At 46.5% G+C, this 15,179-nt stretch overlaps 3 protein-coding genes across 3 annotated transcripts in view; 1 reads left to right on the forward strand and 2 right to left on the reverse strand.

Moving 5' to 3' along the window:
• LOC144953692 (interferon-induced very large GTPase 1-like) overlaps positions 1 to 8,360 on the reverse strand; it is a 49,784-nt gene extending 41,424 nt beyond the window's left edge. Inside the window, exons 1-2 of the mRNA XM_078884252.1 lie at positions 6,976 to 8,360; positions 5,746 to 6,921 (exon numbers count right to left, since the gene is read on the reverse strand). Coding sequence (XP_078740378.1) covers positions 5,746 to 6,921; positions 6,976 to 8,360 — 2,561 coding nt within the window. The remainder of the gene's footprint in view (positions 1 to 5,745; positions 6,922 to 6,975) is intronic.
• LOC144953701 (interferon-induced very large GTPase 1-like) overlaps positions 1 to 15,179 on the forward strand; it is a 261,650-nt gene that overhangs the window by 131,232 nt on the left and 115,239 nt on the right.
• On the reverse strand, positions 8,792 to 9,896 carry LOC144953693 (interferon-induced very large GTPase 1-like). Its single transcript, XM_078884253.1, has 3 exons — positions 9,533 to 9,896; positions 9,267 to 9,490; positions 8,792 to 8,809 (listed from the first exon to the last, which is right to left on the reverse strand). The coding sequence occupies exons 1-3, from the start codon at positions 9,894 to 9,896 to the stop codon at positions 8,792 to 8,794; spliced, it is 606 nt and encodes a 201-aa protein (XP_078740379.1).

The following is a 15,179-nucleotide window of genomic DNA, read 5'->3' on the forward strand; positions in this document are numbered from 1 at the left end:
GTTCGCAGCGACGCACGACCCATAAACCGGACGCACAGCCCCTGACGGAATGCCCAACAGATGGAAAATGACATCCGATATAATAGTCGCAGACGCCCCCGAGTCGACCAAAATGCGCACGTCCACACCTTGTATGGACCCCGGTACAGTGGACGAACCCGTAGCGGCCGCGACAACTCTCCGTGCCAATTTGCGCCACTGCGTAACTGAATGACAAGGCCCCGTCGATGGCCTTTCTTTAACAACAACAATAGGATCGCGCAACACAGGTGGTGGGTGAGGTGGAAAGCCTTGCCGAGTGTCTGGTGCGTGCCGACATGCCTGTTTCGGAGGATCTTTAGCCGACTTGACCGGTGCCGAGGCCTCCTGCTGCGGCGGAGCCGGGAAGCGGGCCCAGCAGTCTCTGGCGTAGTGGCCCCTACGCCCGCAGCGGAAACATTCGGCCTCGTTGCGCCGAAGCGCAGGCCTCGCCTCCTGACGGCCCCGTTCTGGTAGCACCGCGCGCGGTCTCGGCCCGCCGCGTCCCGTCCATGGAGCGGAGGCGGCCGTCAGTTGTTGAGGGCCCCGGTCATCCGGAACATAGACGGCCTGCGCAGGGTTCCATCCCAGCGCATCCCCATCTTTGACGGGCCCCCCCGTCCACGCCGTCACTTGTTTCCAGCGACGGAGGTTGAATTGCGCATCGAGACACTTAGCAGCCATCCGGGAAGTTAGCTTCTCATGCCCACACACAGGCATGGGGATCCCTAGATCCCGAGACAGCTCCAACATTTTCCCTAATATGAGAGGCTCAAGCAGGTCCTGTGGCGTCTCAGGATAAGCTGCCATGGCCAGCTCCAGCACCGCACCCCTGAACGCCACGGGCGACTCCTCTGGTGCTCGTTGTCGTTGAGCGAATCGCCGATGCGCATCATCTGGTGGCTCATAAGCATCGGCCATTTCTTGAAAAACACCACGTAAAGTTGCCTTCTTATCGGTCGCTATGGAACGGAAGAATCGGACAGATTCGTCGTCCAGGAGAGTCGGCAACACCTCCAAAGCCTCCGCATCGGTCCATCTTGCTGTGCGTACCGCCGCCAAGAAGCGGCAGGCGAACGCGCTCCAGTCCCCACCGACGGAAAATTCTTTAACCGTTGTAAGGTGGCGACTCCGACTCCTCTTCCCGCCGTCTTCCAATGGTGGTGGTTGTGATGGCAAATTCAAAATGGCGTCGGCCCGCGGCGTGGCCAAGATGGCGGTTTGGCGCCACGGAGCGCGCAAAATGGCGGCCTCTTGCCGCGTGGGCAATGGCGGCGGCAGGACAGGCAACGTGGCGGCCCGCGGAGCACCACTTGCATCATCCATCGTCCCTGGCGCGACGAGATGGCATAGATGCGCCAGGACGTCCTTAAGTGCCTCCAGTTGTACCGCCATCGCTTGCCATCGTTGATCCGCGTCTGATGATGTCGACGGACCCGCCACCGCGCCAACATCCTCCACTCCCGTTCCCGTGGTCGCCTCAGCCTGGCTCTCCTCCACCACCCCAACAGGATCCGTGGTTGGAGGGAGTTCGTCGTCGTCGGACGAAGAAGCCGATGCAGGCGCCGGATTAACTTTCTTCCTCACTTGTTTCGACATGCCGTTGCACTTCCGACACCAGTGTAATAAACGACTGGACCACGATGTCTGGCTCAGTGTCCTTTATTATTCGGTTCGTGCTGTACACCCACACGGCTGTCTTTACTCTGTAGCTTCTCCACGGTGCTGACTCCAATGTCGGCCCGATCCACAACAGCAGCTCCGCTGCTGTTTCTCTCACACAGCCCCCCTTGGCTGTACTCTCTGCTGCTCTTCTCCCTCCGCAGCTCTCACAGCTTCTTGCTCTCTCTCTCTCTCTCCGCAGCTCCTCCTGGCAGCCACACCGCTGCCTCTAACAAGCAGCCCCCTCTCTCTCTCTCTCCGCAGCTCCTCCTGGCAGCCACACCGCTGCCTCTAACACGCAGCCCTCCTGGCTGTCTCCTCCCCAGCTGCACACCACTCCGCAGCTTCCTCTTATCTTCGGGGTTGGCTCCCGATCGCCGTCGGCGCCCCCCCCTCTCCACACTTGCCCGCGTGGCCTCACTCTTTTCCGCTCACACCCCGACTACCTTCCCCTTCCGGTTTACCCGCTTAAAGCCCCGAACCTTACCCCCACGTCACATGACTCCACCCCCCGTGACGTCACCTCCGGAAGGTCGCTTACGCCCGCATTACACTATCATTAATTAATGTTACTCCAGGCATCTAAACTCTCCGTCAAAGCATCAAAATTCATTACAATTTAAGCAAAACAGTCTACACAGTCATGTGGTTATGCACAGTCCCAATTCACCATGCTTTCATGTTTACAATCACCGCAGGACTAACCTCATTACAAGTGATTGGCCTTTGAGTCCTAGCAATGACAAAAACTAATCGGGTTACCGTGATGATATTTTTCATGATGCGATTGGAAACACGGCTTAAGATTTGTCGATAACTATCGAAATCTCGCTACGGTGACAAGGCCATGTTCATAGAAACTCTTTGAGATTAATTTCCATCAAAGTGGCACAGTTTTATCTCTCAAACGAGAGCAGGGTGATAATAACATCCAACCATCACCTCATATCTTTTTTGCAACCTTAAGCCAGCAGTGTAACCTCTGCATTCCAACGGCAGAAGCTTGTGACTGAATGTGGCAAAGTGGTGATAATTTTATGCAATCTGGAAAAAGGAGATGGGTCGGGTCCTTGGCACCAAGATTACTCCTTTTGGAACATGCAATAAGTGTATGACAATGGAGTTTGTATTTGTACAGCGTCTAAATGCAACCGCATCTCAAGACGTAGTACAACACAATACTACACGTGCATCATGGGGTGAAAGGAAGGTGTGATTATTTACTTGTCTTGTTTGTGTCATTATGAACGGGACAATCAGCAATGGGAACCTTCAGATTTTGACATAAACAGGCTACACATTACAAATGTTACAATGGCACGTTTTCATAATTGCTAAGCTATGCAATGCCCTGCAGTAAAGTTATAATTACAATGCAGGCTCCTGTGTTTTCACTTCGCATCTTGTATGACTACGTTTAAATATTTTGATCATATCTCAGAAAATGAGCAGGTTAAGCCTGGATAGCGCTTAAATTATCAATCACGATGTTTGAGGTTTGTGGCTGTAGTGTGGTCATCAGAGAGCAAGTATGTTCACATAACATTCAGATAACGAAGTAATTTTTGCAATTTGCTCATGCCTGGGATGCTGAAACACGAGAAGTCTGAGCTACTCAGTGACATTTCTGAGCGCTTTGTTCCAATTTGGCAAACGTGGAAGTGGTTTCCTTACAAAGCAATCCGAGATCTAAAGTCCCATCCTTATGCTGACTAATCTCAACATTCATCAACATCATTTCTATCGACTAACTGACATTATCTATGACAATGTATTGGCCAAATAGTGCCACCCAATGATAAAGTTACTGCAATTCAGTCTTACGCCACTGTTAATTATGATATTTACGATGAGAGAAAACACAACAGATATACCATTTCCATTAATTGTGAATATACACTTAAGGTACCTTTGTCTAATTATAGAGATTCAATGGACTACTGTAGAAAAAAGTATTTATAAAACACAAAAGTAAAAGACAAACTGAGTTCAAATTGAGCAATTGTTCCCATTTGTTAACGTATCAATAGTGTTCAAAATTACTTTTTTTGCAAGTCTGCAATTGCCTCTTCCTTTGTAATTGTTGTCCAGCCCTCTGGAATGGTACCATCGCCTATAAACTTCATTTCGTAAAGCTTCTCCAGGTCGGACTTAAATCTGCAGATAAACCATTTCCAATATGGCTGTACGGTTAAGTCTGGCGTGATGCTCCAACTTGCATATTTTGGCCCTCCTGTACGATAATCCTTATATGGTATTGTCTTACCGTTTTTTGAAAGCCCAAACCGGCCATCACTAGCAACTGAACTCGTACAAATATCAATCGCTAAATTATCTGTTCCACGTTGATGCCACCCTGTAACTGCCTGTGGCCGATGAATCTGAACGCTGTGGTCCTCGTCATGATTGGGAATCGTATTTGTGCAGATGGCTTTACAGAACGGGCACTGCACCCAGCACCCACTCATCTGTTCATATAGCATGTCATGAGGTGTGTTCCTTACGTCTTCTAAATCTTGTAAGGATGCTTTAGAATATTGTTTGTTCAACTGTGCCACCATGGTTGTCATTGATGCGGTTAGTTCTTCTCTAAAGTCGCCGATGCCATTTATGTCTTTGTAGTCAGCTTCATCCAGACTGTCCCTTGGGACATGTATTTTGTCACCAAGCTGTTTACTAAATTCATCCAGCCACGATGATGCATCGCCTTTGGTTTTCTGCACAGCTGTTGTTGCATCAGTAATTGCGTTTAAAACATAGTTTTCGTAAAGCTCAAGACATGATTTAAAAATTTCACGAATGTTTTTATTTTCTTCTTCTGAGCAATATTTTTCAACACGTTCTTTAATATAGCGTTCAAAATATTCTTTTGGTGTCTGAATATATTCATGGAATTTTTTAAAATCTTCATTTTCTGCTAAATGTATCATGATGAAGTTTTCTAAATTTGATCGATTTCCATTGAATGCCCTACAATTTGACTTAATTTTGCTTGCAATGTCAAGGCTGGCTTTGTCACAGACTGCCTGGTGCAAGGCTGCTTTGAGTTGGCTGCACAAAATGTCAGCAAAGATGGTGGTGTTTGTCGCTTCTTTACATCGTATCTTAAAGCTGTTAAAGTAATCTTCTTTCTTGCTGTTGAGGTATATTAAAGGATCGTTTGCCTTCTGGAAATCATTCTGTATTTTCTGAAACCTCCCTTCAGCATTGGCCAAAATGTGTATTGCTAAATCTAGCTTATACCTGTTTGTGAGCGTCACTGTTACAGGGAGTTGAGAAGCCTCATCATTTACAACTGTAACTACGCCTGTACCTACAGCTGTCCGCACAGCTCGTATTACGTCATGTATATTTGTTTCATTGTAACCGAGCTTCCGTTTCTCAAGATCTTTAAAAATCTCCCTGGCTGCATTTCCTGCATTTTCTGTTATTTTGTTGACAATTTCCTTCTCTTGTCGATTAATGTAAGACAATAACTTCTTTAACTTATTCCAAGCACCTTCTCGTTTAATCACAACATGTTCTTGATGATTAAATACAAACAATTTATTTGCTTGCATTTTCATCAATTTATTGAATAAATCTTTTTCACATTTAAAATCTTCTTTCAGTGCATCTTGTGCCTGTTGTCTGAAATCCACTGTTCTAGGTGGGCTAATGTTTTTTTTCACTTCATCTGTCCATTCTTCCCACATTTTATCGAACTCTTTGTCCAATCCAATATCTTTCTGTCCGGTAGTTTTCAGTTTTGAAGCCAAATCTTTGCTCTTCTTCATCAGTTGATCCTCATAGCGTGATCTATTTTGATCTAGTTTGTTCCGATCACTCTTTTGCTTAATCAGATTAGTACATTTTTTGTAAGTATCAGTCACAAGCTCATCCTTAATTGTTTCAAATCTCTTTACAAAGTTAGCTTTCCATTGACTCAACCATTTGGCATCATCTCCGTTGAAATGTGTTTCAATTTGATTGCTGATCTCGTTGTATTTTGGCAAAACCGTTTGCTCAACGCTTGACCGAGTCAAATCATACGTTGTGTCTGTACTGTTGTTAATGATAGTATACTGCTTATTCTCCTCTTCAATAAGATGACTCCTCAGGCTCCAAGTCCATTTCCCATACATATTTTCCAGTTCGCTATAAGCTGCGATCTCTAGGGTGTTCTTGAAGCTAAACACGAAGTTTTCTGCGAGCAAGGCCGTCCAAAGATCCTGAATGCGTGTTTTGAACTCAGATATCTTCAAGACGTTGCGTTCTCGTTTAGAAATGTTGAGTAATATTTCTTTAAGATCTTGAACATTTTGGCAGTAGACTTGATTTGGCGGAGCCATTGGAGGATTTCCCTCCCAAAGATTAGCGAAGTAACGGATGTGGGAGTCCACGTCAAACCTGATGACCTCGTCAAAAGATCCAACAGCGATCTGCTCCTGCTGTGCAGCCAAGCGCGTCATCTCATCGAGTTTATCCTGAAGGCTTGCCCTTCCATCTTCGTTCTTTGCTTGAACGGTCACATCTCCTACGTTTTGATGGACAAACACACAGCTCGGGGACATCTTCACCTGCTTCATTCGCAGAAACGCCTGCACAGCGATCTGTAGAATGTCTTGCATCTCTGATGGATTCTCTCCAAAAATGTTGATCACAGTCGTGTTGCCAAGGCCGATCACAAACGTAGCCAGCTCATTGTCATGAGTGGGTGTCGAATTTGATAGTTCTGGGGCTCGGAGCCCTTCTGTGTCGACTATCAACACAAAGTCAAATCCCAGCTCTGTGGTTAACTCTTTCTCCACCGTCACCAACTGCATGTAGGCTCCTCGGGTGCATCTCCCAGCACCCACAGGGAACTGGAGACCGAACATGGCATTTAGCAGCGTGGACTTGCCACTGCTTTGTATACCCAGGATGGAGAGGACAAACAGCTTTTTGTCTTCGATTTTCTCAATCACTTTGTCCAAAACGGAGCTGATCCAAGAGAGAGGGACATGCGAGGCATCACCGTCCATGAGTTCAAGAGGGAACCCAGACAGCATCAAATCTGCTGCGATGCCTGGCAAAGCAGCTGAGCGTTTGACAGCGCCGTGCGGTGTCTGTGACGCTTCGTAGATCTGGCCAACTTCCCTGAAAATGTGATCGATTCCAAAGGAAAAGGCATCACGTTTTTGTGATATTTTTTGCAGCTCTGCTTGTTTTATAACCAGTAAACTACTTTTATCTTTTTCTTTCTTGATCTTTATTATTTCTCTCCGAGCCTGGTGATAGTCCTGTTGAAGTTGTGGTAAGCACGCTGCAAACAGCTTATCTAAATATATTTTTAGCCAATGCAGGAAGTATTTTTTTACTTTGTCTGACGGACGCTGCAGAATTTCAATCAATGTTTTCATTACATCATTCAGAGGAAATGCTTTGAGAAGCTGGTCTCTCCGTAGTGAGCGATTTGCCATTAAAATATTTCCCCTGTATTTCTCAATCTTGTGGTCCCCTATAAGTCTCAAGCGAGTTAATTCTTTGTCGTTATTGCACCATTCATGCCACAATTTACCTTGAAGAGGCAGAAAAGTCTCCTTCATGGAAGACAGTGACTTTCCATTGAGAAAACTCAGGAAGTCGTCTGCCTTAAACTTGCCAACTTTACAATTTTCATCGTCTTCATCAACTGTGAAGCAGTGCCGCCCAGCGATGTTTGAACAATCCTTGAGGTTGATCGTTTCTGTTAAATTGGCCAACAGAGAGTTTAGAGTTGACTTCAGTTCATCCAGTAACTCTGCCTCATTTCTGTTCTTAACAGCAATTTTCACTTTTGTTCTCGAATGTCCACCCCCGAGGTTCTCCTTGTCAGCCCAAAGACAAATAAGAGGCTTTGAGGATTTCAGACATTCTTGCAAAATGATTTTAGCTTCATCATTTAGATCATTATCTGACATCAGTATCACATTGATAGAGGATATCTCGTGCAGAAACTGCACCTGTTTTCTGTGCCGTCTCGCATCTCCGTGCAGATTTGTGAACGCGATGCAGTCATTGAAGACGTCGTCATCCCTCCCACCTGGACAATACCAGGCGACCTCTGTGACTCCTTCCATTAGGAGACCATTCCTGCTGCTACCGCCTTTGCAGTGCCGATGAAAAAAAACACCATGTCTTTGCTGACTGAGCAGAGAGTTCAGCATCTGAGATTTCGATGTGGGCGATTCACCAAATCTGATGAAGGACACTAGAGGAGTGTCTGCATTAACAATTGCACAGTTTTTGGTTTGCAGGGTGTTAGTAGATGTGTCACGGCATTTCCAGTTCTTGTTAATCTGTCGGAATGCCCAAAGAGGGAATTCTATTTCTGAGCTACAAGGATTTGGAACTAAAAGCGGCAGTGCAAATTGGCAAAATGAGAGTTTGTTGTAAATGTACTGCCTCACAAAATTGTCTCCACAATGGTAAATTGTCATTTGCAAATCCATGGGGTGAATGTGGGTTTTAGTGTTTGTTGCAAGCCCCTCTCTATGACTCAATGTATCATCATGCTTTAAAAAGTCGTCGTAATTAGAGTTTTCATTATTATGCATGTATTCATTGTTTTTATTTTTACTCTGAACACGAACATACCGTGCTTCATAGTCACCCATTATCAGTTTCTGTAAAAAAGAAGAGACAAGTTCTTGTTCTGTGTTTGGGTTTTTTGTACACATTACTGACTTAACAACACACACATCTCCTGTGTCCATTTTCTTGGGGTAGTATTTTTGAAGGTCCAGCCTTTCAAGCAGATTCATAAACCTTTCGTTCTCATTTGTTTTACTCTCAAATTCCCGTGTCGGCGAAACAGAAAACACTGGATCGCTTTGAGATCTGAGAGCCGAGTACTCGCTGTGTGCCCTCTCCACTTCGTGCTGAAGGCAGTCAACGTCCTCATAGTCCAGGAGGCGGTGGAACAATCGCTCCGTTGCACTGAACCCTGAAGCAGCAGCAGCTGCAATGAACAGCTCCTCCTCCTGCACCTTCTTCATTTCTCGGAGGCATCGGCACAGGGAATTGAGGGAAAATGTGACGTCATTGGTTCCCTTCACTTTTGCGACATTCATCGCAGTTTCAGAATAAGTCGGTGAATCCATGACTCGCTTTAATCGTTTCTTTGTTTCTGTAAATGTGTCAGCGAGGGCCTTTAGCTCGGCATCACGAATCTTGACTGTATCAGTCCCATACACCCACTGCATTATCGAGGAGCGCTGGGGGAAGTTCTCCACTGCATAGATGTTCGGCTCTAAAAGGTGCTGTATTTTCATTTTAAATAGCTTTGGTTCGTCACGAGATGAATACTTGCATGTCGATACAGCCAAATTCAAGTATTCCTGAAGGGCTGGATGGGAGAGACAGGCGTCGATCCAACTCCTGTTAGTTTGTGTGCATTCATAGAATTTTTGTTTTAGATTCCCCAGTTTATCCAGATGAGTTATATCGTCTGATCTCATCCATTGCGTTACATCTTGCATGATCGATTGGGCTTCGACAATAGTGGCAGCCAATGCATCATCTTGATGATTATTTGCATGCTTGTTTGTTAAGATAGAGTGAGCTGTTATGAGATCACTGGTTACCTTCAGGACATCTTTAAAATCACATTTATGATTGGACAGAACGATGTCCCATACTGGTATAAACCTGCTGCCTCTGTCAATGAGAGACCATGTCCTATTGTTGGAAACAACAGCAGCTTTCCACTGAGGAAGATCATGAACGTCAGGGTCACCGCCTATTGTGGTCACAGTGATCTTCACCATATCAGTGAGCACCGGGCCGTGCTGGCCAGAGCTACTTGCAGCTGGCTCAGTGGTCATTGCAGCGCCCGTATCAGTAGTCGTACGACTGTCACAGTCAGCACCAATGGTGGATCCCAATAACTCGGACAAGAGCCGTTTCATTTCATCTTGCTGATCTAAACTGAAACCTTGAGCTGACGCCTTCCTCCAAAATATTCCTCCAAATTCGAGAGGTCCCTCGTTTGCGTGGGAGCCGAATAAGTGGAAGAAGTTTCTGATCATGCTGGTTAACACAGTGCTTTTTAAATCTGCTTTCGTGTTTTCCAAGATGTTCTCAATATTTTGTAGCTCCTTCAGGGCTGCATCAGACAACCTGATTTGTGCCATATGAAGATGCCCTGAGGCTAATGGCAGGTACGTGTACTCTGTCCTGGAAATATGGGAATGACCAGTTTGAATATTTTGCATTTCCTTAAGATTCAATGACTTGCTTGGCATTGAGATTGGTTCTCTACTCAAGGTAGAGACGCAACCTTGCTCTGAGACAGTGCTGCTGAAGCCCATGACTTCCATCCCCTTCTCGAACACGGATTCTTTATTGAAAGAAATAAACTCGTGATGTTTTGTCATGAGCGTGTGGACCGGATCCACGAACTGGAATGTTTGTGGGATTGTCAAAAGTTTCCCTCTCTTCTCTAATTTATCCTCCAACTTCCCACTCATGTACACTCCCTCTAGAGCAAGGCCCCCAGATGCATGCCGTAAAATATCCTCATCTGCCCCACAATGTCCTGAAACAGAATTGCCCATCACCTGGGTTGGCTCATTCATTCTCTCAGACACGACAGGAGGCAACGGATTATCATTTTGTATACGAGCCAAGCTCATCTCCTCTTTATCACTCACAATATCATCCGCATCAATGCCAATCATTTCATAAAACGCCTTCTTTTCCCACAATTTACGGAAATGCGAGTCCAGTTCTTTGCATTCCTGCCAGTCGAGGTGAAGCAGCGCTTGTGCACTAGAAATTAGCAGAACCTCGCGCAGCTTCTGTTTCCAGTAAACCTCGTCAAGACCCACGTCTCTGAGCTTTCGTGCAAGTTCATCGTGAGCCTGGCTTGAGCGTTCCTCATCTTCCTCTCCAGACATTGCCTGTGGAAAGGCGCGTTATAATAATTATAATAATTACAACAATACCACTTCCTCTGTCAGATTAAAACTTCGTCAGAGAGAGAAGTGTGTTCTACGAGCACAGCCGCCAGTGCAGGCACATCAAGGCAAGGCGCTGCTGTGCTCCCCACTTGGCGTGTGTGTGTGACCAGACCCAGACATCGGTCAGCCTCCGTTTGAATGTGTACCAGATGGAAGTTCCTCGGCTACAGCCATGGACACCTGCACATACTACGTGGTCATAGAAGATGTTACGTAATGAAGAGGCCAGAGGACATCCTGGTTGCCCCCTGCGGTGAACAGGGGATGGCTCTGCCTGTTGGTCACAGCTCTACCCGGGCCTACCCCCCATCATGAACGTCCTTCATCATTTCCAGCAGAGGGCAGGGAAGACAAGCCAACAACGCTGGCCTAATGGGTTTTTCGCACAGTGTGCGAACCCCTAGGACACATACAAATAAAATATATTGAAAACCTGGCTCGCTGGACTAATAATGCAGCCCTGGGCCAACTCGTTGAAAGGTCTAGCTCGACACAATTTCAAATAAAATCAATGAAAAAAAACATCAACTGCTATGTAAACGATAAGTGTAGTGCATAATACAACCTTAATTTGCGACGGTGCGTGTGCCAGGCTAGGTGCAATATTAGGCTAATTGAAGTGTCAACAACTCGCTGGCAGGTCATGCTACTGACCCAGGTGTCATGTATAGACTGAGCACATGACTGTGGCCGAGAAGATCAACATAGCCTGGTAGCTTCCACACAGCGTTACGAGGCCGATAAAAAAAACATAATTCCGCCGGAATGATGTCGAGTGAGACCTCTGCTCCCTCACCATCATCCCCCATCCCAACAGAGGAGCCTTTTGGCCGCCCTTTGACTGTTTTACATTTCTTAAAGCGTTCGTTTCGTTACACATGAAGAGATTTACTGAGATTACAGAGTGGCTGACTGATCGTATTGTGGGAGGTGGGGTAGGGTAATTGCGCACCCATCAACATCTAGAGCCATGGATAATCCGCTGCTGGATGACAGACTCCTACAAGCACCTACCTCTCTCGAGCTTTGTGTTTAATTCTGAATGTGAGGAGAGTGATCGAGCAGTGGATAGACACGCAGCGTCGTTACTCACTGGGAGTGGAGACTGGGCGATGTCCGCAGCTCTTTGCAGCGCCTGTAAGAAGGTGAACACAACGCGTTATGTACTGCATGGATATCATGCCAGCAGTGTTCACGTTGTCAGCGTGAGACAAACTTTCGAGGTAGTATTTGTCTTGTCGACTACAACCTGGGAATTTTAGTCGAGCCTTAGCCGGTGATTCACTCTGAACCCTATGGGAATCTTAATATGGCTCTACGAGCCTCAGCGATTCGCACAGAACCCTATGGGAACATTAATCTGCCTCCATGAACCTAAATGATGAACACTGAACCCTCCGAAGTCGATGATGATGGTGTTGGTAATAATTGTGATCGTGGCACTATGGGTGATGATGGTGGTAGTGGCTGTGGTGTTTGTGACTTCACCTGACTCTCCTGTCCTGAAAAAAAAGATCCAGACCTCCTTCTCGTGAAAGAGACCTCCACCAGAGGGCGCTCCAGATAGCCCCTCTCGAGAGGGAGGGTACTTGGTCTACTCTTCCACGCTGGTCAGATGTCTTGGAAAAAGGGGTGGAAGTTACCCGCACGTTACCACGCCGCCCGGGATCTGCCTATAGACTACCTGTGTTGTGGCGACTTAAACTGCTGGGTAAAGGTCACGTGGGACCCACCCTGATAGAGATGTGGAACTACCAGTCCCACCTGTTCCTACGTCTCATAAATTCCACACCGATTACCTGCGACGTGGCATTCTTCCATGGTGCCATGGTTAGCACACAGGACTCATGGCTGATAATATAAATACATGTATCAACAGTGGCATTTTTTTGTGGATACAGGGAAGTACGTTTCATGTTGGAGCTGGAAATCAGTTTAATTAGGATGTCCATTCGTTCTTTGGGAATTTGTTTAAAACGAATTTTAGGATGAAGAAGGTCCATTTGAGGTGATATAAAGGTGGTAATAATGCGTTCTATAGGCGACGTCATGGGCAACGCAGAGGACGGAGAGCTGTTTTAGAGGCTAGTTGGTAGATTGTTGCAATAGTCAAAAATGAGAAGGATGGTGGCTTTGGCTGTCAAAAGATGGAGCAGAGGTGGGATACGGTGTTTATTTTTCTCGAGGAATCCAACTTCAAATATTTTTTTCATATTGGCTATATGATTGATGTGGGGCTTGAAGAACAGTTTAAAGTCCGAGATAATAGCTAGACACATAAAGTTACCGACCTGTTCAATGGGATGCGAGTCCAGAGACACAATTTGCTAAATGAAGGCAAACTAGGTGTAGAGGAGCCAAATAAAAACATGACATTGAGATTTTCCGAGTAGAGGGAGAACAGGATAGGGCCAAGCACTGAGCCTTGTGGAACTCCCTTAGTAATGGGGTATTTTTTGTTGTAACTGCTCAGACCATTAGCTGTGCATCCAGTCTATTTGTAATGCGAGCAAGGATTGAGGGGGGGCGGAGTCTGGGTCACGTGAGGAGAGGGAGTAGTTAGGATCACGTTGGGGAGAGGATTTAGGGAGAGAACCGGAAGGGGTTCGGGGAGTTGAGACGGAGTGAAACGGGAAGAGGCCACGCTGGGCAGTACGGGGAGAGTGGCGTGGTCGCCACGCGGTGGGAGACGTCGGCACCGTCAGCCATCGGTGTCAGGACGCAGAGGGCTAGCGGGCGGTGGGAGGCTAGCTGCAGAGCGGAGCAGCAGCAGTGAAGCTGTAGAGCGGAGCAGCGGTGTGGCTGCAGGGCGGAGCAGCGGTGAGGCTGCAGAACGAGCAGCAGAGTGGCTGTGGAGTGATCGTCGGGAGAGACGCGGGCCTGAGCGAGGACGCCGTGTGAACGAGATTCTACGAACCCAAATAAAGGACAACGGAGATCGACATTGAGAAAGAGTCCTTTATTACATATTGAACACTTTGAAAAATCTATATATATAAAATCGCAAATCTGTCTGTCCGTCTGTCTGTGTGTGTGTGTGTCTGTCTGTCTGTGTGTCGCCGGACCATACGCAGTTTCATTGGACGAAATGTGAGGGATTTGCGAGACACGGTTGGTCCATTTGGTTTTCCTAGCGCTGCGATTGGCCCGTTCATCGAGGCCGTGGCGGAGTAGCGCAGTTGGTAGCGCCCTCGCTTCCCATGCCAAAGGTCGCGGGATCGATCCCCGCGTCCTTTACAGGCGAATATATTTTTAAATCCTTTATTTATATTAAGTTCGCTGCCACGCATATAAAGAATTTATAGTGAAAAACTTTGTTTTTACGGGTTATACTTATTATTTATTCATGTGCATGACCATCCCAACTCACGCGCCTTTCGTGGGGGAGACGGCTCATGCCAAGTCGCACGCTGGTAGTGAGGGGAACATTTTATTTTGCGTTAAAAATGCTTTAAAAATACACTAAACGCTCAGCTAAATTCTTCACTGCGTGATGTCCCCCCCACCCCGATGCGTGCAGTGATTACTACTATACATTTGCTAGATGCTACCACTATAGGCCGTAGATATTACTGCAGAGCGGCACATATACAGTCGATAAATACTGCTATAGAGTCAGCATGTACTGCTGTAATCATAGCAGGTACCACCACAGTATGCACTGCTGCAGTGAAAGCAGGTACCACCACAGTCAGTACGCACTGCTGTTACATTATTAAGAGTAGTTTTGAAATATTTTTAAAACCCGGGCAACGCCGGGTATTTCCTGCTAGTGTAGCTATATTTCTACTTGCAACATCATATTCTGGTCCATAGTATTGAATGCTTTGGACTGTGTGAGGAACAGAATAACGCAATGGTTCAGAACTGGTTAAGACAAAGTTCAGAGTATCGATTATGGCAGAGGCTGCACCATATTTGTCTATAGCCAGATGATTTGGGATGGAAAAAGTATTTTTTCCAATAAAATGTTAAGTCTGTTCATATATGTTAATGAGAGGATTGAAATTTGGGTCACCTGTAACTAGAGTACGAAGGCCATGTTCCATTGTATAGGCACGGATACCAGATGAATGGAAAGGTCAAATACACAATATGGAGGGGCAAGGAGGGCTGCTCAGCGGCTCCTTCACCAGATTAAGTTTTTAGGTAGCAGATCATGGCTAAGTCGGCAATGTCCACTTTGAAGGTTCATAGATAGTATGCCTCTCATTGGAATACACATTTGTCTGCATGATACATTGATTTCTCAGTTAGATTGAACAGCAAAGGCCAAAGCGACTTGATAAAAAAATGTCATAACTCCTCAGACAAAAATGTCTCCGTCAGGTTTATCTGTCCTTATGTAGAGGGGGTGTTGTAGAGTTGTTACGAATGGGAAACAAACACACTGGGCATGGCTATGTCTGTACGCGAGGAGGTGCTTACATCGACGTCCGCACCGTTTAGCCGGGGGGGCTAATACGGCGCTGGGATCCCCCACGGCCCCACCCCTCAGGGGGGAATTGCTATATAAGGCGGTGAGCCAGAGGGCTC

The sequence above is a fragment of the Lampetra fluviatilis genome, chromosome 81 (assembly GCF_964198595.1).
Source record: "Lampetra fluviatilis chromosome 81, kcLamFluv1.1, whole genome shotgun sequence".
Classification (NCBI taxonomy): Eukaryota; Metazoa; Chordata; class Hyperoartia; order Petromyzontiformes; family Petromyzontidae; genus Lampetra; species Lampetra fluviatilis.